The following is a 12730-nucleotide window of genomic DNA, read 5'->3' as shown; positions in this document are numbered from 1 at the left end:
TCACTGCTCTGAGCATAGAAACTCTATTAGGGAAATACTCGTCTCTTAGCTTTTGGGGGTCATTGAAGATCAGACGAAAGCTTTATCACTCATGTATCTTCACTATATTTTCCTAAGACTGCGGGTTGCGTGACTGCAAAAATCCTCCATCCACGCATGTGGCATTCCGGGTCTCTTACCAACCTCTCTTTCTGTCTTGGTGAAAGCACACACTACCTCAGAATGGCTTGGCAGAATTTCTCAGTATGTAAAAACTTCTAGACATTGCCAAAATCATGTAAGGGAAGAGAGACACTGTCAGAGAGCTGCCAGTACAGAGAAGAATTATATTTTACTTGGAGGCCCCTTCAGAAAATGATACTCTCTGAAAAGAAGTTTCATAGCCACAAGAATGACAGCCTCGTTAGCAATCACTGAAAGCTCGATATGCCTTCATCACTGACAGCCTCTGCCCTGACTTTTTGCGTAGTGTGCCGAAGATAAAGAAACCCGTGACCTGGTGAGACTTCATGGAGGACTTAAACCCCTGGCCAGTCTGCTCAATAACACTGACAATAAAGAACGGTTGGCTGCGGTCACGGGGGCAATATGGAAATGTTCCATCAGCAAAGAGAATGTGACCAAGTAAGAGAAGCCATTCAATTATTCTGTGATAAAAATATGGCCATTGAGGAAGAGCTGTATTCTTAGCTCACAGAAGCTACACTGTGTATCCTTCAACTAACGTCTTCTCTCATTAAGATATAAATGTTTCTAAATAAAGTGTAAATGCATAAAAAATATGGCCACTGAAACACATTCCTGTAATGTTATTTTAATAGAGTCAATCCTAATGCTACACCTCTAGTTTTCATACACTTATATTCTAGACTAATTTGGCAGGATTAAGGTATTTTTTTTAAATGAAAGACTTCTATTTCCCATCCCACCACCTGGCAATGGTTTCTTGTGCCTCACTCAGTACTAAGTACTAAGGGACTTGCTCATGTAATCTATCTGTGTAAATGGGCTCTTTTTACTTACGGGCAGCCATATAAATGACAAGCAACTCTAATTGAAGAAGATGAGGGATGAATTTCCCACTGAATCTTTATAGATGGAAGTGGTTCCACTCTTTATTCCTTTTTAAAAGATAAACAAGATAAATCAGCGAAATGCTAACTAATCTGTTAAAGAACAGCCATTTTCAAATGATTTCATTAACTTTTAAAGTACTTGTAAACATTATGATCATCAGATTTATTTTTTTTTAAGATTTTATTTATTTATTTGACAGACAGAGATCACAAGTAGGCAGAGATGCAGGCAGAGAGAGAGAGAGGAGGAAGCAGTCTCCCTGCCAGGCAGAGAGCCCGATGCGGGACTCGATCCCAGGACCCTGAGATCATGACCTGAGCCAAAGGCAGAGGCTTAAACCACTGAGCCACCCAGGCGCCCCCAGATTTATTTAATATTCAAATTTATCCCTGTGTACTTTTAGAGTTCTCATACTCTATGATGGATATTCTGAGGCAACTCTTTGTCTCAATGTGATGATTTTTTTTTCAAAGATGTATTCGTTTATTTGAGAGAAAGAAAGAGTACACACAAGTGGGAGGAAGGGCAAAGGGGGAGAGAGAGAGAGAGAGAAACTCTCAAGCAGACTCCCCTCTGAGAACAGAGCCCAGTTTGGGGCTCAATCTCATCACCCTGAGATTAGGACCTGACCTGAAAAGAAGAGTTGGACACTCAATTGACTGAGCCCTCCAGGAGCCCCTTAGTGTGATGATTCTAACAAGAAATTGTCTTATTTAACACAAAGTAGGCTTATGTTGTTTTGTTCCTGTTAAATCGTCTCTGTGACATGAGGAAACACCCATAGCATAGTAGTATATGTGCTGCCGAAGCAAGCACACCCATAGCATAGTAGAATCACTGACACTGATGTGAAGTTGTAGTTTTCTTAGAGTCTGTACCGTATAGAGATTAAAGGTGCAGATGGCTGGATATTGATGTCAGCTTCACTATATACAAAGCTTCAAATTAGCTTTCTGATAGTGGGGATTGTGGTAGTACCTGCATCATAGGGTTTTTGTAAGGACTGAATGAGCGTATAGTTGTCATTCAGCAATTTTGTGCTTTTAATATTAGCTAATTTTACACCAAAAGTAATATTGTTCTCCTCTTTTCCTCCCCCTTTTTCTTGTGATGAGCACAGGTTTCGGGAATACAAAGCCATTGAGACGTTGGTGGGACTTTTAACTGACCAGCCTGAAGAAGTACTTGTGAACGTGGTTGGTGCACTGGGGGAATGTTGTCAGGAATATGAAAACCGAGTCCTTGTCCGGAAATGTGGTGGCATTCAACCACTTGTGAACCTCCTCGTTGGAATAAACCAAACTCTTCTTGTCAATGTCACAAAAGCAGTTGGTGCTTGCGCAGCAGAACCCGAAAGTATGGCGTAAGTAGCCTAGCCACAGAAAGATTTTATTTGAGAGTTTTAGGGGAAATACACAGGTTGTCATAGAACAGTGTCATCACTTAGAATTGGCATGCACAAATGGTGAGAAAGTAAAGTGGATTTCCATATAAATAACCGCAAGTTGACCAGTCATGAGTTAACAGAGCCAGATTGTTCCCTTGGATGAGCTAGAGGGCTGAGACTGGGCTTATTGGGAGAATTTAACATTTGCAGTAATTAATATCGGGAGGATTTAACATTCCCAGTAATTAATATCCCACCCAGAAACCTTCATACAATCAACAAAATTTTTCTCTGCTTCCTAAGGAAGAATTCTCTCTCTCTCTAACTGAGACCCTAGGTAGTACTAGGTAGCATTCCCCTAGTATCTTCTTTGTTTTTTAATTCAATTCAGCAAACATATTTTGAGCACCTAACAAGAGCTGCAAACCAATGAGGGAGGAAGACAAAGGATTTTAAGCTGTGATCTTGGTCCTTGAGCAAATTCCTCTCTAATTAGGAAGAAAAGACTTAAATTTTATACAACTTAAGCATAATAGCAAGATTTTATACACACACACACACATACACATAAACATGTATTTGTGTATAGATTACATATATTTATAAGAAATATGTGTGTGTGAAGTATATACTAATACTTCATATATATATGAAGCCCAGAAAGGGAGAAACCATATGGGCCAAAGTTATTGCATGAGGGTTCTCCAGAGAACCAGAATCAACAGGATGAGAAAGGTGGGAGGCGTAGGGGGGACAGATTTAAGGAATTGGCTCACATGATTGTGGAGGCTTGACAAGTTCCCCCTTCTGATGGGGGAGGCTGACAGGCTGGAGACTCAGGAAGGAGCTTCATTTTGAGGTCAAACGCAGTCTGCTGGCAGAATTCCTTCTTGCTTAGAGGCAGTCAGCCTTTTTCTATTAAGGCCTTCAACTGATTGGATGAGGCCCACCTACATTATGGAGCATAATCTGCTATATTCAAAGTCCACCAATTTAAGTATCAATCTCATCCCAAAAGCCACCTTCACAGAAATATACAAATTAACTTTTGACTACGGGTATCTGAGTGGATCTGAGAGTTGAGTATCCGATTCTTGATCTTGGCTTAGGCCTTAACCTCAGGGTCATGAGACCCCTCCTCAGCGTGGATTAGGATTCTCTCTCTCCCTCTCCCTCTGGCCCTCCCTGCCCTGCTGGCATGTGCTTTCTCTCTCTCAAACAAAAGTGTAACCAAATGTCTGGGCAGCCCTTAAACCAGTCGAAGTTGACAGATAAACATTAACCATCACATATCCATCCTTTGTCAACTTGGTCCCCATTCATGCATTCCTTAAACCATGCTTAATCTCTACAGAGAGATAATAAGGCCATATCCCTGCCTAACACTAGATAACTATCCAGTGTGTCACTGAAAACTCACTAACCCTTTTCCCAGAAGAGGAAGCAAAGTTCTTAGATGATGTTTACTCTTCTCCTTGATGTCCTGTTACTTAAATACTCTGATGTAAAGTTGACCATTCTTAAAAACTGTGACATAAAGTTAATATATCTTGAGTTACATGATAAAAGGATAAAAGAGGGGAAAAAGATATACACAGACATATTCATAACAAAATAAGGAAGGAATATTCATGACAATTACAATACTCATTCTGTAACTGGCCATGGAGTCATAGCTGGTATTTACAAGTACCCTCTTTCATTGCCCATTCAATATTCCCTTTGCTCTCAGCAAGCACTTTAGTTTATTGTGGTTCTTTACCTGGTGGGGTAACCCAAACCTTCATTCCTGAGGGTCTGGGCCATAAGTAGTCCTGCCTAGATGGGGTTGTTGTAGTTTTCCATCAACTGTAATCACAGGGCATGGTAATACTGAAGACGCCTTAAGGGATCTCCTCTTTTCCAGATACAGTGTTCTTTACCCCTATTGTGCAGTGGCAGTCCAGTTTCCCTTTGATAATTGGGATCAGAATCTCCAACCAACACAGTAACTCTCTCTGTTGCTTATTAGTTTGGAGGCATGGGGAGGCCAAAGTGGCTGGGAGGCAGGTTTAACTTGCAGTTCACTGGGGTCGTTGTTGGGTCTCCTGGTGGAAGCATTCCCTGCTTTGGAACCAAGACCTCTAAACCAGCAAAGTGTAAGGTCACAGGAACAAGAAGAAAAAACATTTGCTAGTGGGTCGCCAGTGGTACTAGTAAGTAGTAGGTATCACTCTCATTTCCATCCCTTGATTCCTGGACCCCCAGGAATCCTGGCTATGTAAGAAATAACACCACATTATTGGGCAGCTGGATGGCTCTACTGGCCTGTCCTATAGACTGAATCTGACAATCTTTCTTCATTTCATCCCATTTCTGTCCCCTTCAGTCATAGCAGCGTTTCTTGAGATGGTTGATTGGATCCAGGAGTCACACCTGTAATCTTTATATGGTATGATTCTCCTATATATCTCCTATACCATTTCATTCTGACTGGCTCATTCATTCAACTCTTCGGTGTGTGACCCGCACAACTCTAGGGAGCACCGTTCCCACAGACATATACCCAGAACCATACGTGGTGGGGCCATACATACAGCCCTGCTGATAAGTATCTTTTCCTATCTGTTTCACCATTTGATTGGTACAGGAAGCTTCTACCTGATGCCAGTAGTCTCTGGTCATGCCTCCTTCCATCTGCCCACTCTCCTGGCCTTTGTGACTCATTTGTATTTGGTCAGGTCCCCTTTCTTTACCGGAAGCCTGCAACTCTAAGACAGTCCTGGAGCTCTGTTAATGTGAGTCTTGTCTCACCACATGTCTGGGACAAAAGTGCTAAGGCCTCTGTAACTCTCTTCCGACTTGGTTCCTGGAGCCTGAGGCTCCGGTGTTTCAGACACCAAGGAACACTAGTCTTACTTGGGATAACTTCCAAGAGAAGAACATCCACTGTGCCTACAAAACAATTTTCTAATGTATTCATCTTTAAACACACACACACATAGCATTCATTAGCATGTAATAATCACTTGTTAGAAATGGCTTTATATATATCTTTTGATCTTTGGCTCTTGCTTACTTTTTGTCCACTCATGTCTGCCAACACCACCAACTGCCTCTGAACATTTTTTGAATGCGTCCTCTGGCTCTCTGCCTTCATTTGAGCTTCTGTCACCTTCTACCTGGACTACTGAAGCAAGTCTTGTTTGGTCTCATCTCATAGTTCTCCCCTTCCAGATCTTTCCTGAATGGCACTGAAATTAATTCTTCTAAACTGTAGATCTTATAGGGTTATTTTCTAAAGAACCATCCGTGACCTCTCAAGCTTTAAAAACCAAACTGAAGGGGCGCCTGGGTGGCTCAGTGGGTTAGCCTCTGCCTTCGGCTCAGGTCATAGTCTCAGGGTCCTGGGATCTAGCCCCGCATCAGGCTCTCTGCTCAGTGGGGAGTCTGCTTCCTCCTCTCTCTCTCTCTCTGCCTGCCTCTCTGACTACTTCTGATCTGTCAAATAAATAAAAATCTTTAAAATTAAAAAAAAATAACAAAAAATAAACAAAAAACGAACTGAAGTTCCTTAGCCTGCTATTCAGAACATTTGCCTCCTGACCCCAGCCTGCCTCTCAAGCTTCATGTTTTCCTTGCAAATGTTAAATGTCTAAAGTTATATTGTTTATTCCTTATTCACTGAACAAATATTTATCAAGCATTTTTGTGCTAGCGGCTGAAAGTAGTGTACCCACAGAAAGAGGCTTTAACCCACCGAGTTTAGGGGTGCCTAAACTATAGGCACCCCTAAACTATAAACTCTTAAATAAAATGATATCAGATAATGCTGAATGCTATAAAGAAAAGAAAAGAGCATGACTGAAAGAGAGTGAATGAGTGGGAGGTGGTTACTTTAGCTACAGTGGAAAGAGGAAGGAGAAAGTGGGAGAGAGGACAGCAGTCCCTGGGAGGTTATCTGAATCAAGACCTGAGAGATGAGGGGCGCCTGGGTGGCTCAGTGGATTAAGCCGCTGCCTTCGGCTCAGGTCCTGGGATCTCAGGGTCCTGGGATCGAGCCCCGCATCGGGCTCTCTGCTTAGCAGGGAGCCTGCTTCCCCCTCTCTCTCTGCCTGCCTCTCTGCCTACTTGTGATCTCCTCTCTGCCAAATAAAATAAATAAAATCTTAAAAAAAAAAAAAAAAGACCTTTGAGATGAGACCACCTGAGGGATGAAAACACCTTGACAAGGAGTAGTGAACACAAAAGCCCTAGGATGGGAGTGAGCTCTGCTTGAGAAGCCACCTTGAGGTATGTTTGCTTGTTTTTTTACATACATTTCATATATATTTTGCCATTGTCTGCCTTGTTAATAGTGTATGATTTCTGTATCACTGTGTGACTGTGTCATAAATCATCTTTTTATCTCTTGATGATTACTAATTTCTTTTTTACTAAGTTTTTAATTTTACTTCCAGCAGAGTTAATGTACAGTGTTACATTAGTGTCAGGTATACAATGTAGCAATTCAACAAACACTTGCATACATCACCTTGTGTTCATGATAAGGGCCCTTCTTAATCCTCTCAGCTGTTTCACTCATCTCCCCCACCCACTTCCTCTCTGGTCACTGTCAGATTGTTCTCTATGGTTAAGAGTCTGTTTCTTGGTTTGTCTCTCTCTCTCTCCTTTTTCCTTTGTTACTTGTTTTGTTTCTTAAATTCTACATACGAGTGAGGGCATATGGTATTTTTCTCTAATTTCACTTAGCATTATATGCTCTAGCTCCATCAATATCATTGCAAATGGCAAAATTTTAGTTTTTTTATGGCTGAATAATATTCCAGGGTGTGTGTGTGTGTGTGTGTGTGTGTGTGTACCATTCCTTCTTTATCCATTCATCTATTGATGGACACTTAGGCTCCTTCCAGTAGTTTGGCTACTGTAAACAATGCTACAATAAACAGAGGTGCATGTATCACTTTGAATTAGTGGTTTTGTATTTTGGGGGTAAATACCCAATAGTGTAATTCCTAGATCACAGGGTAGTTCTATTTTTAACTTTTTTGAGGGACCCCATACTGTTTTGCAGAGTGCCTGCTCCAGTTCACATTCCCACTAACAGTGCAAGAATGTTCCTTTTTCTCCACATCCTTACCAACACCTTTTATTTTTTTCTCATTTCTGATTTTAGCCATTCTGACAGGTATGAGATGGTATCTCAATGTGGTTTTGATTTGTATTTCGCTGATGCTGAGTGATGTCGAACATCTTTTCATGAGTCTGGTGGCCATCTGTATGTCTTCTTTGGAGAAGTATCTGTTCATGTCTTCTGCCTATTTCTAAATTAGTTATTTATTTAATTTTGACTGTTGAGTTCTCTCTCTCTCTCTATATATATATGTGTGTGTGTGTGTGTGTGTGTGTGTGTGTATGTATAAAATTGTATTCAATTAGAAGGCATGTAGTACATCATTAGTTTTTGATGTAGTGCTCAACAATTCATTAGTTGTGTATAACACCCAGTGCTCACCACAACACATGCTCTCCTTAATACCCATCACCAGGTTACCCCATCCTCCCACTCCCCTTTCTTCTGTAACCTTCACTTTGGTTCCCAGAGTCTAGAGTCTCTCATGGTTTGTCTCCCTTTGATTTCTTCCCATTCAGTTTTTCCTTCCTTCCCTTGTAGTACTCTATGCTATTCCTTATGTTTCACATATGAGTGAGGCCATATGATAATTGTCTTTCTCTGCTTGACTTATTTCACTTAACACAATCCCCTCTAATTCCATCCATGTTGGTGTGAATGGTGGGTGTTCATCCTTTCTGATGGCTGAGTAATATTCCATTGTATATGTGAACCGCATCTTCTTTACTGTTTATTGGATATGTCATTTGCAAACATCTTCTCTTTCAGTAGGGTGACTTTTAGTTTTATTGTTTCCTTTGCTGTGCAAAAGATTTTATTTTGCTGAGGTCCCAATAGTTTATTTTTGCTTTTATTTCCCTTGCCTCAGGAGACATATCTAGAAAATGTTGCTATGGCTGATGTCAGAAATCACTGCTTGCACTCTCTTCAAGAATTTTTATGGCTTCAGGTCTCACATTTAGGTTTTTTCATCCATTTGGAGTTTACTTTTGTATATAGTTTAAGAAAGTGGTCCAGTTTCATTCTTTTGCATGTAACTATCCAGTTCTCCCAACACCATTTGGTGAAGAGACTGTGTTTTTCCCTTTGCATATTCTTTCCTCCTTTGTCAAAGACTAACTGAACACAAAATTGTGGGTTTATTTCTGGGTTTTCTATTCTGTTCCTATTATAAATAGTAAACATATCACATTTCATATATATAGATTAGAATTCATTCTTGCAAAAAAAAAAGCCCCTTCTTCTATTCTATATCTCAGATTTAATGTTTTCCACATAAGTCATTACTAGGTTATCTAGTTGACACCCACAAATTATTTCTAAATCTCATCATTACATTACTTTCACAACAAGCTTTCTTTTTTATTTTTTTTTAAGATTTTATTTATTTATTTGACAGACAGAGATCACAAGTAGGCAGAGAGGCAGGCAGAGAGAGAGAGGAAGGGAAGCAGGCTCCCTGCTGAGCAGAGAGCCTGATTTGGGGCTCGATCCCAGGACCCGGAGATCATGACCTGAGCTGAAGGCAGAGGCTTTAACCCACTGAGCCACCCATGTGCCCCTCACAACAAGCTTTCAAACCCTTTTTAATATAACTATAAATTATTATATTTATTGATTTTTCACTTGACCCCATTCAAGAAAAATCTTGAGAAAACAGCTACGTGCTTTTCTTATTCCAAATCTTAATGTAGGTTTTGAAGCAACAAAATGTAATGAAAGAACAACTCAGTAATAAACAGTAGGCCTCAAGGAACTTTTGACTGAGTTGGGGAGACATTTTCAAATGCTAGAGTAGATGATGAAATGGCAGTAAATCAGCATTTATTTGTAAATACATGGTAGTAGTTTGAATAATTTTATAAAACATTTGATTTCTGCTTAATAATATGAAAACTACAAAAAAGAAGAAAAATAGGGGAAAAAACAACAACAAGGAAATCTCCACAGTTCCAAACCTTATGTGTGAAACACACTTTCAGAATGTAGGTAAATTACTGATCTGCATGTAATGTGCCGACAGCGAACACATGCCTCTTCGTATCTTGAGATTTCCCCCCAAATAAGTGTCATGGCTATGAAATGCATAGCCAACATTTTTCTTTTGTCTTCATGGCAGAGACTAGGGGAGTGAATAGGCCTTGGTAGAAGTGAGAAATTTCCCATCAGAGAGCTAGTTTTGCATTATAAAACACCAGAAGTGGACCCTAAGGAAAAGTCATGTGGACCTGTCATTTTATACTGTCTACAACAGTCTTCTAGCCCAAGGAGACTGCTGGAGACCCTTTGGAGTGAAAAGGATACTAGAGATGTTGATTGCCGGATTGCAACACAATGAAGCTATACATTTTTAGAGGTCTGGAGTAAGCCAGATTGATTGTTTGAATGCTCAAAACTGAATGGAAGAGATGTGTTCACAAGGTAAAGAGAATTGCAGATTTTCATAGGATTGTTTTTGAGGTAATTCCATCATAAAAGGAAACAGATAGACTCAGACAAATAATTTCCCCACAATCACAAGGCTATTAAGGCAGTATACTACCTCTTAATAAAGAGCCAAAAGAAATCACATCAAATTTTACAAAAAGACTTTATAAAATAACAAATTGTTGTGACAAGCTAGTAGCCAGAGCTCAAAAGAGAAATAAAAAATTATTGAACTTAAAGCCTGAATATATGCAAAAGAGGTATGATAAACAATCGCAAACACAGGCATGTGGCATATAGGAAACATAAAATGAAGAATATATTAAAATTACAATAAAGGAGTTGATAAATACAGAACTCAAGGAGACCCAACTTAAACATAATGGGTATTCTTTTTTTTTTTTTTTTAAGATTTTATTTATTTGTCATAGAGAAGCAAGAGCAAGCACAGGCAGACAGAGGCAGAGGGAGAAGCAGGCTCCCCGCCAAGCAAGGAGCCTGATGTGGGACTCGATCCCAGGACGCTGGGATCATGACCTGAGCCGAAGGCAGCCGCTTAACCAACTGAGCCACCCAGGTGTCCCCATAATGGGTATTCTTTAAGAAGAGTTTGGAACCAATGGATGATGATCTTAATTAAAGTTAAGAATGGAAGAAAAATTTTTGTGTGAATCTGTAGGTCAGAAGACCCAAAAAGACCCTAGCAATATTGATACAGAATGGCCAATAGTAATGCATCCTGATAAATCTGCTTGCGTTTCAAAAGGAAAGGGAAAGTGAGTATAGCTAGGCAAAAGAACAAACCATGAGGACAGAAGGTCTTCACCCTTCTCCACAACTTCTTTAAAGGTCAAAAGACATTGAAGGGAGGATCAAATGCCTCAGATTAACATTCTGACATAGAAAACTATTACTCAAGAATGTTACATCCAAGTTGTTCTTCAAATATGAAGGTAGAAGCACATTCTCAATCACACAAGGAATTAGTGAGTTCCATACTAGACCTTCTTGAAAAAACTGCGAATTACAGAAAGTCAATCAAGAAATTACTCAACGTCAGGGTGCCTGGTGGCTCAGTGGGTTAAAGCCACTGCTTTCGGCTCAGGTCATGATCCCAGGGTCCTGGGATCAAGCCCCGCATAGGGCCCTCTGCTCAGCAGGAGGCCTGCTTCTCTTCCTCTCTCTCTCTGCCTGCCTCTCTGCCTACTTGTGATCTCTGCCTGTCAAATGAATAAATAAAATCTTAAAAAAAAAGGAAATTACTCTGCTTGACTTATTTCGCTAAGCATGATACGCTCTAGTTCCATCCATGTTGTCGCAAAAGGCAAGATTTCATTTCTTTTGATGGCTGCATAGTATTCCATTGTGTATATATACCACATCTTCTTGATCCATTCATCTGTTGATGGACATCTAGGTTCTTTCCATAGTATGGCTATTGTGGACATTGCTGCTATAAACATTCGGGTGCACGTGCCCCTTTGGATCACTACGTTTGTATTGTTAGGGTAAATACCCAATAGTGCAATTGCTGGGTCATAGAGAAAGACAACTATCATATGATCTCCCTGATATGAGGAAGTGGTGATGCAACATGGAGGCTTAAGTGGGGAGGGAGACAAACCATAAGTGACTCTTAATCTCACAAAACAAACTGAGGGTTGCTGGGGGGAGGGGTTTTGGGAGAAGGGGGTAGGATTATGGACATTGGGGAGGGTATGTGCTTTGGTGAGTGCTGTGAAGTGTGTAAACCTGGTGATTCACAGACCTGTACCCCTGGGGATAAAAATATATGTTTATAAAAAAAATTAAAAATTTAAAAAAAAAGGAAATTACTCAAAGTTTTTCAGAACAGCAAAATATGGATAAACGGTATCAGTGGAAACCACTGAAATTTAATTAAATATTAGACTAAGAAATAATGGAGGAGTTATCATTATGGGAATCATCTACATTTTATAGATACTACTAATAATAATTTAATAATACAACTGACAACAATAAAAACAAATTCAAGGTGGGTGAATCAGTGTGCAAATTTTATCATCTTTCATATAAATGAATCAGGAGGTACTATATACAACATCCTTTTATCTATTTGTTTATCATCTATCCATCCATTTTCTACCTCTCTTATCTACCCATCCATCCTGTTCTCCAGCTTCAGACATAAACAAGTATCCAGAATCATTTACATCAGTTATCAAAGATTATTATTTCTGAATGGAAGGATTTGTGATCATTTCTTTTTTTTTCCTTTCTATTTTTCTATATAATCCATATGGCAAATATGTATCCTCTTTATAAAATCTCAGTTCTTGTTGAATACCCTGCACAATCCCCTTTTGTTCTGTATCGTATACTGATTAACAACACAGATTCCAGGGGAGCCTGGGTGGCTCAGTCAGTGAAGCGTCCAATCTTTGGTTTCGGCTCAGGTCATGATCTCAGGGTCCCCAGATTGAGCCCTGAGTAGAGCTCCAATGCTAAGCAGCGGGTCTGCTTGAGATTCTTTCTCTCCCTCTCCCTCTGCCCTCCCCCCAAATAAAAAAATCTTAATAAAAAAGAATATTGGGGGGCGCCTGGGTGGCTCAGTGGTTTGGGCCTGCCTCTCTGCCTACTTGTGATCAAATAAATAAATAAAATCTTAAAAAAAAAAAAAAGAACATCCGTTCTGGAGCCATTGCTTAGATGCCAGTCTTACCACTTACCAAATGTTTCCTTTG

The 12730-nt window shown here is 40.0% G+C and overlaps 1 protein-coding gene across 4 annotated transcripts in view; it reads left to right on the top strand.

Moving 5' to 3' along the window:
- The window catches only part of ODAD2 (outer dynein arm docking complex subunit 2), a 183169-nt gene that overhangs the window by 58526 nt on the left and 111913 nt on the right, over window positions 1-12730 (top strand). For all 4 annotated transcript variants that reach the window (XM_082740871.1, XM_082740870.1, XM_082740869.1 and 1 more), the window contains 2 exons: window positions 470-624; window positions 2198-2440. In XM_082740871.1, coding sequence (XP_082596997.1) covers window positions 470-624; window positions 2198-2440 — 398 coding nt within the window. The remainder of the gene's footprint in view (window positions 1-469; window positions 625-2197; window positions 2441-12730) is intronic.

Source organism: Mustela nivalis (genome assembly GCF_964662115.1).
Source record: "Mustela nivalis genome assembly, chromosome: 7".
In the NCBI taxonomy this organism is placed as follows: Eukaryota; Metazoa; Chordata; class Mammalia; order Carnivora; family Mustelidae; genus Mustela; species Mustela nivalis.
Note: the sequence above shows the minus strand (reverse complement) of the source record. Positions and strands in the feature narration are given on the sequence as shown.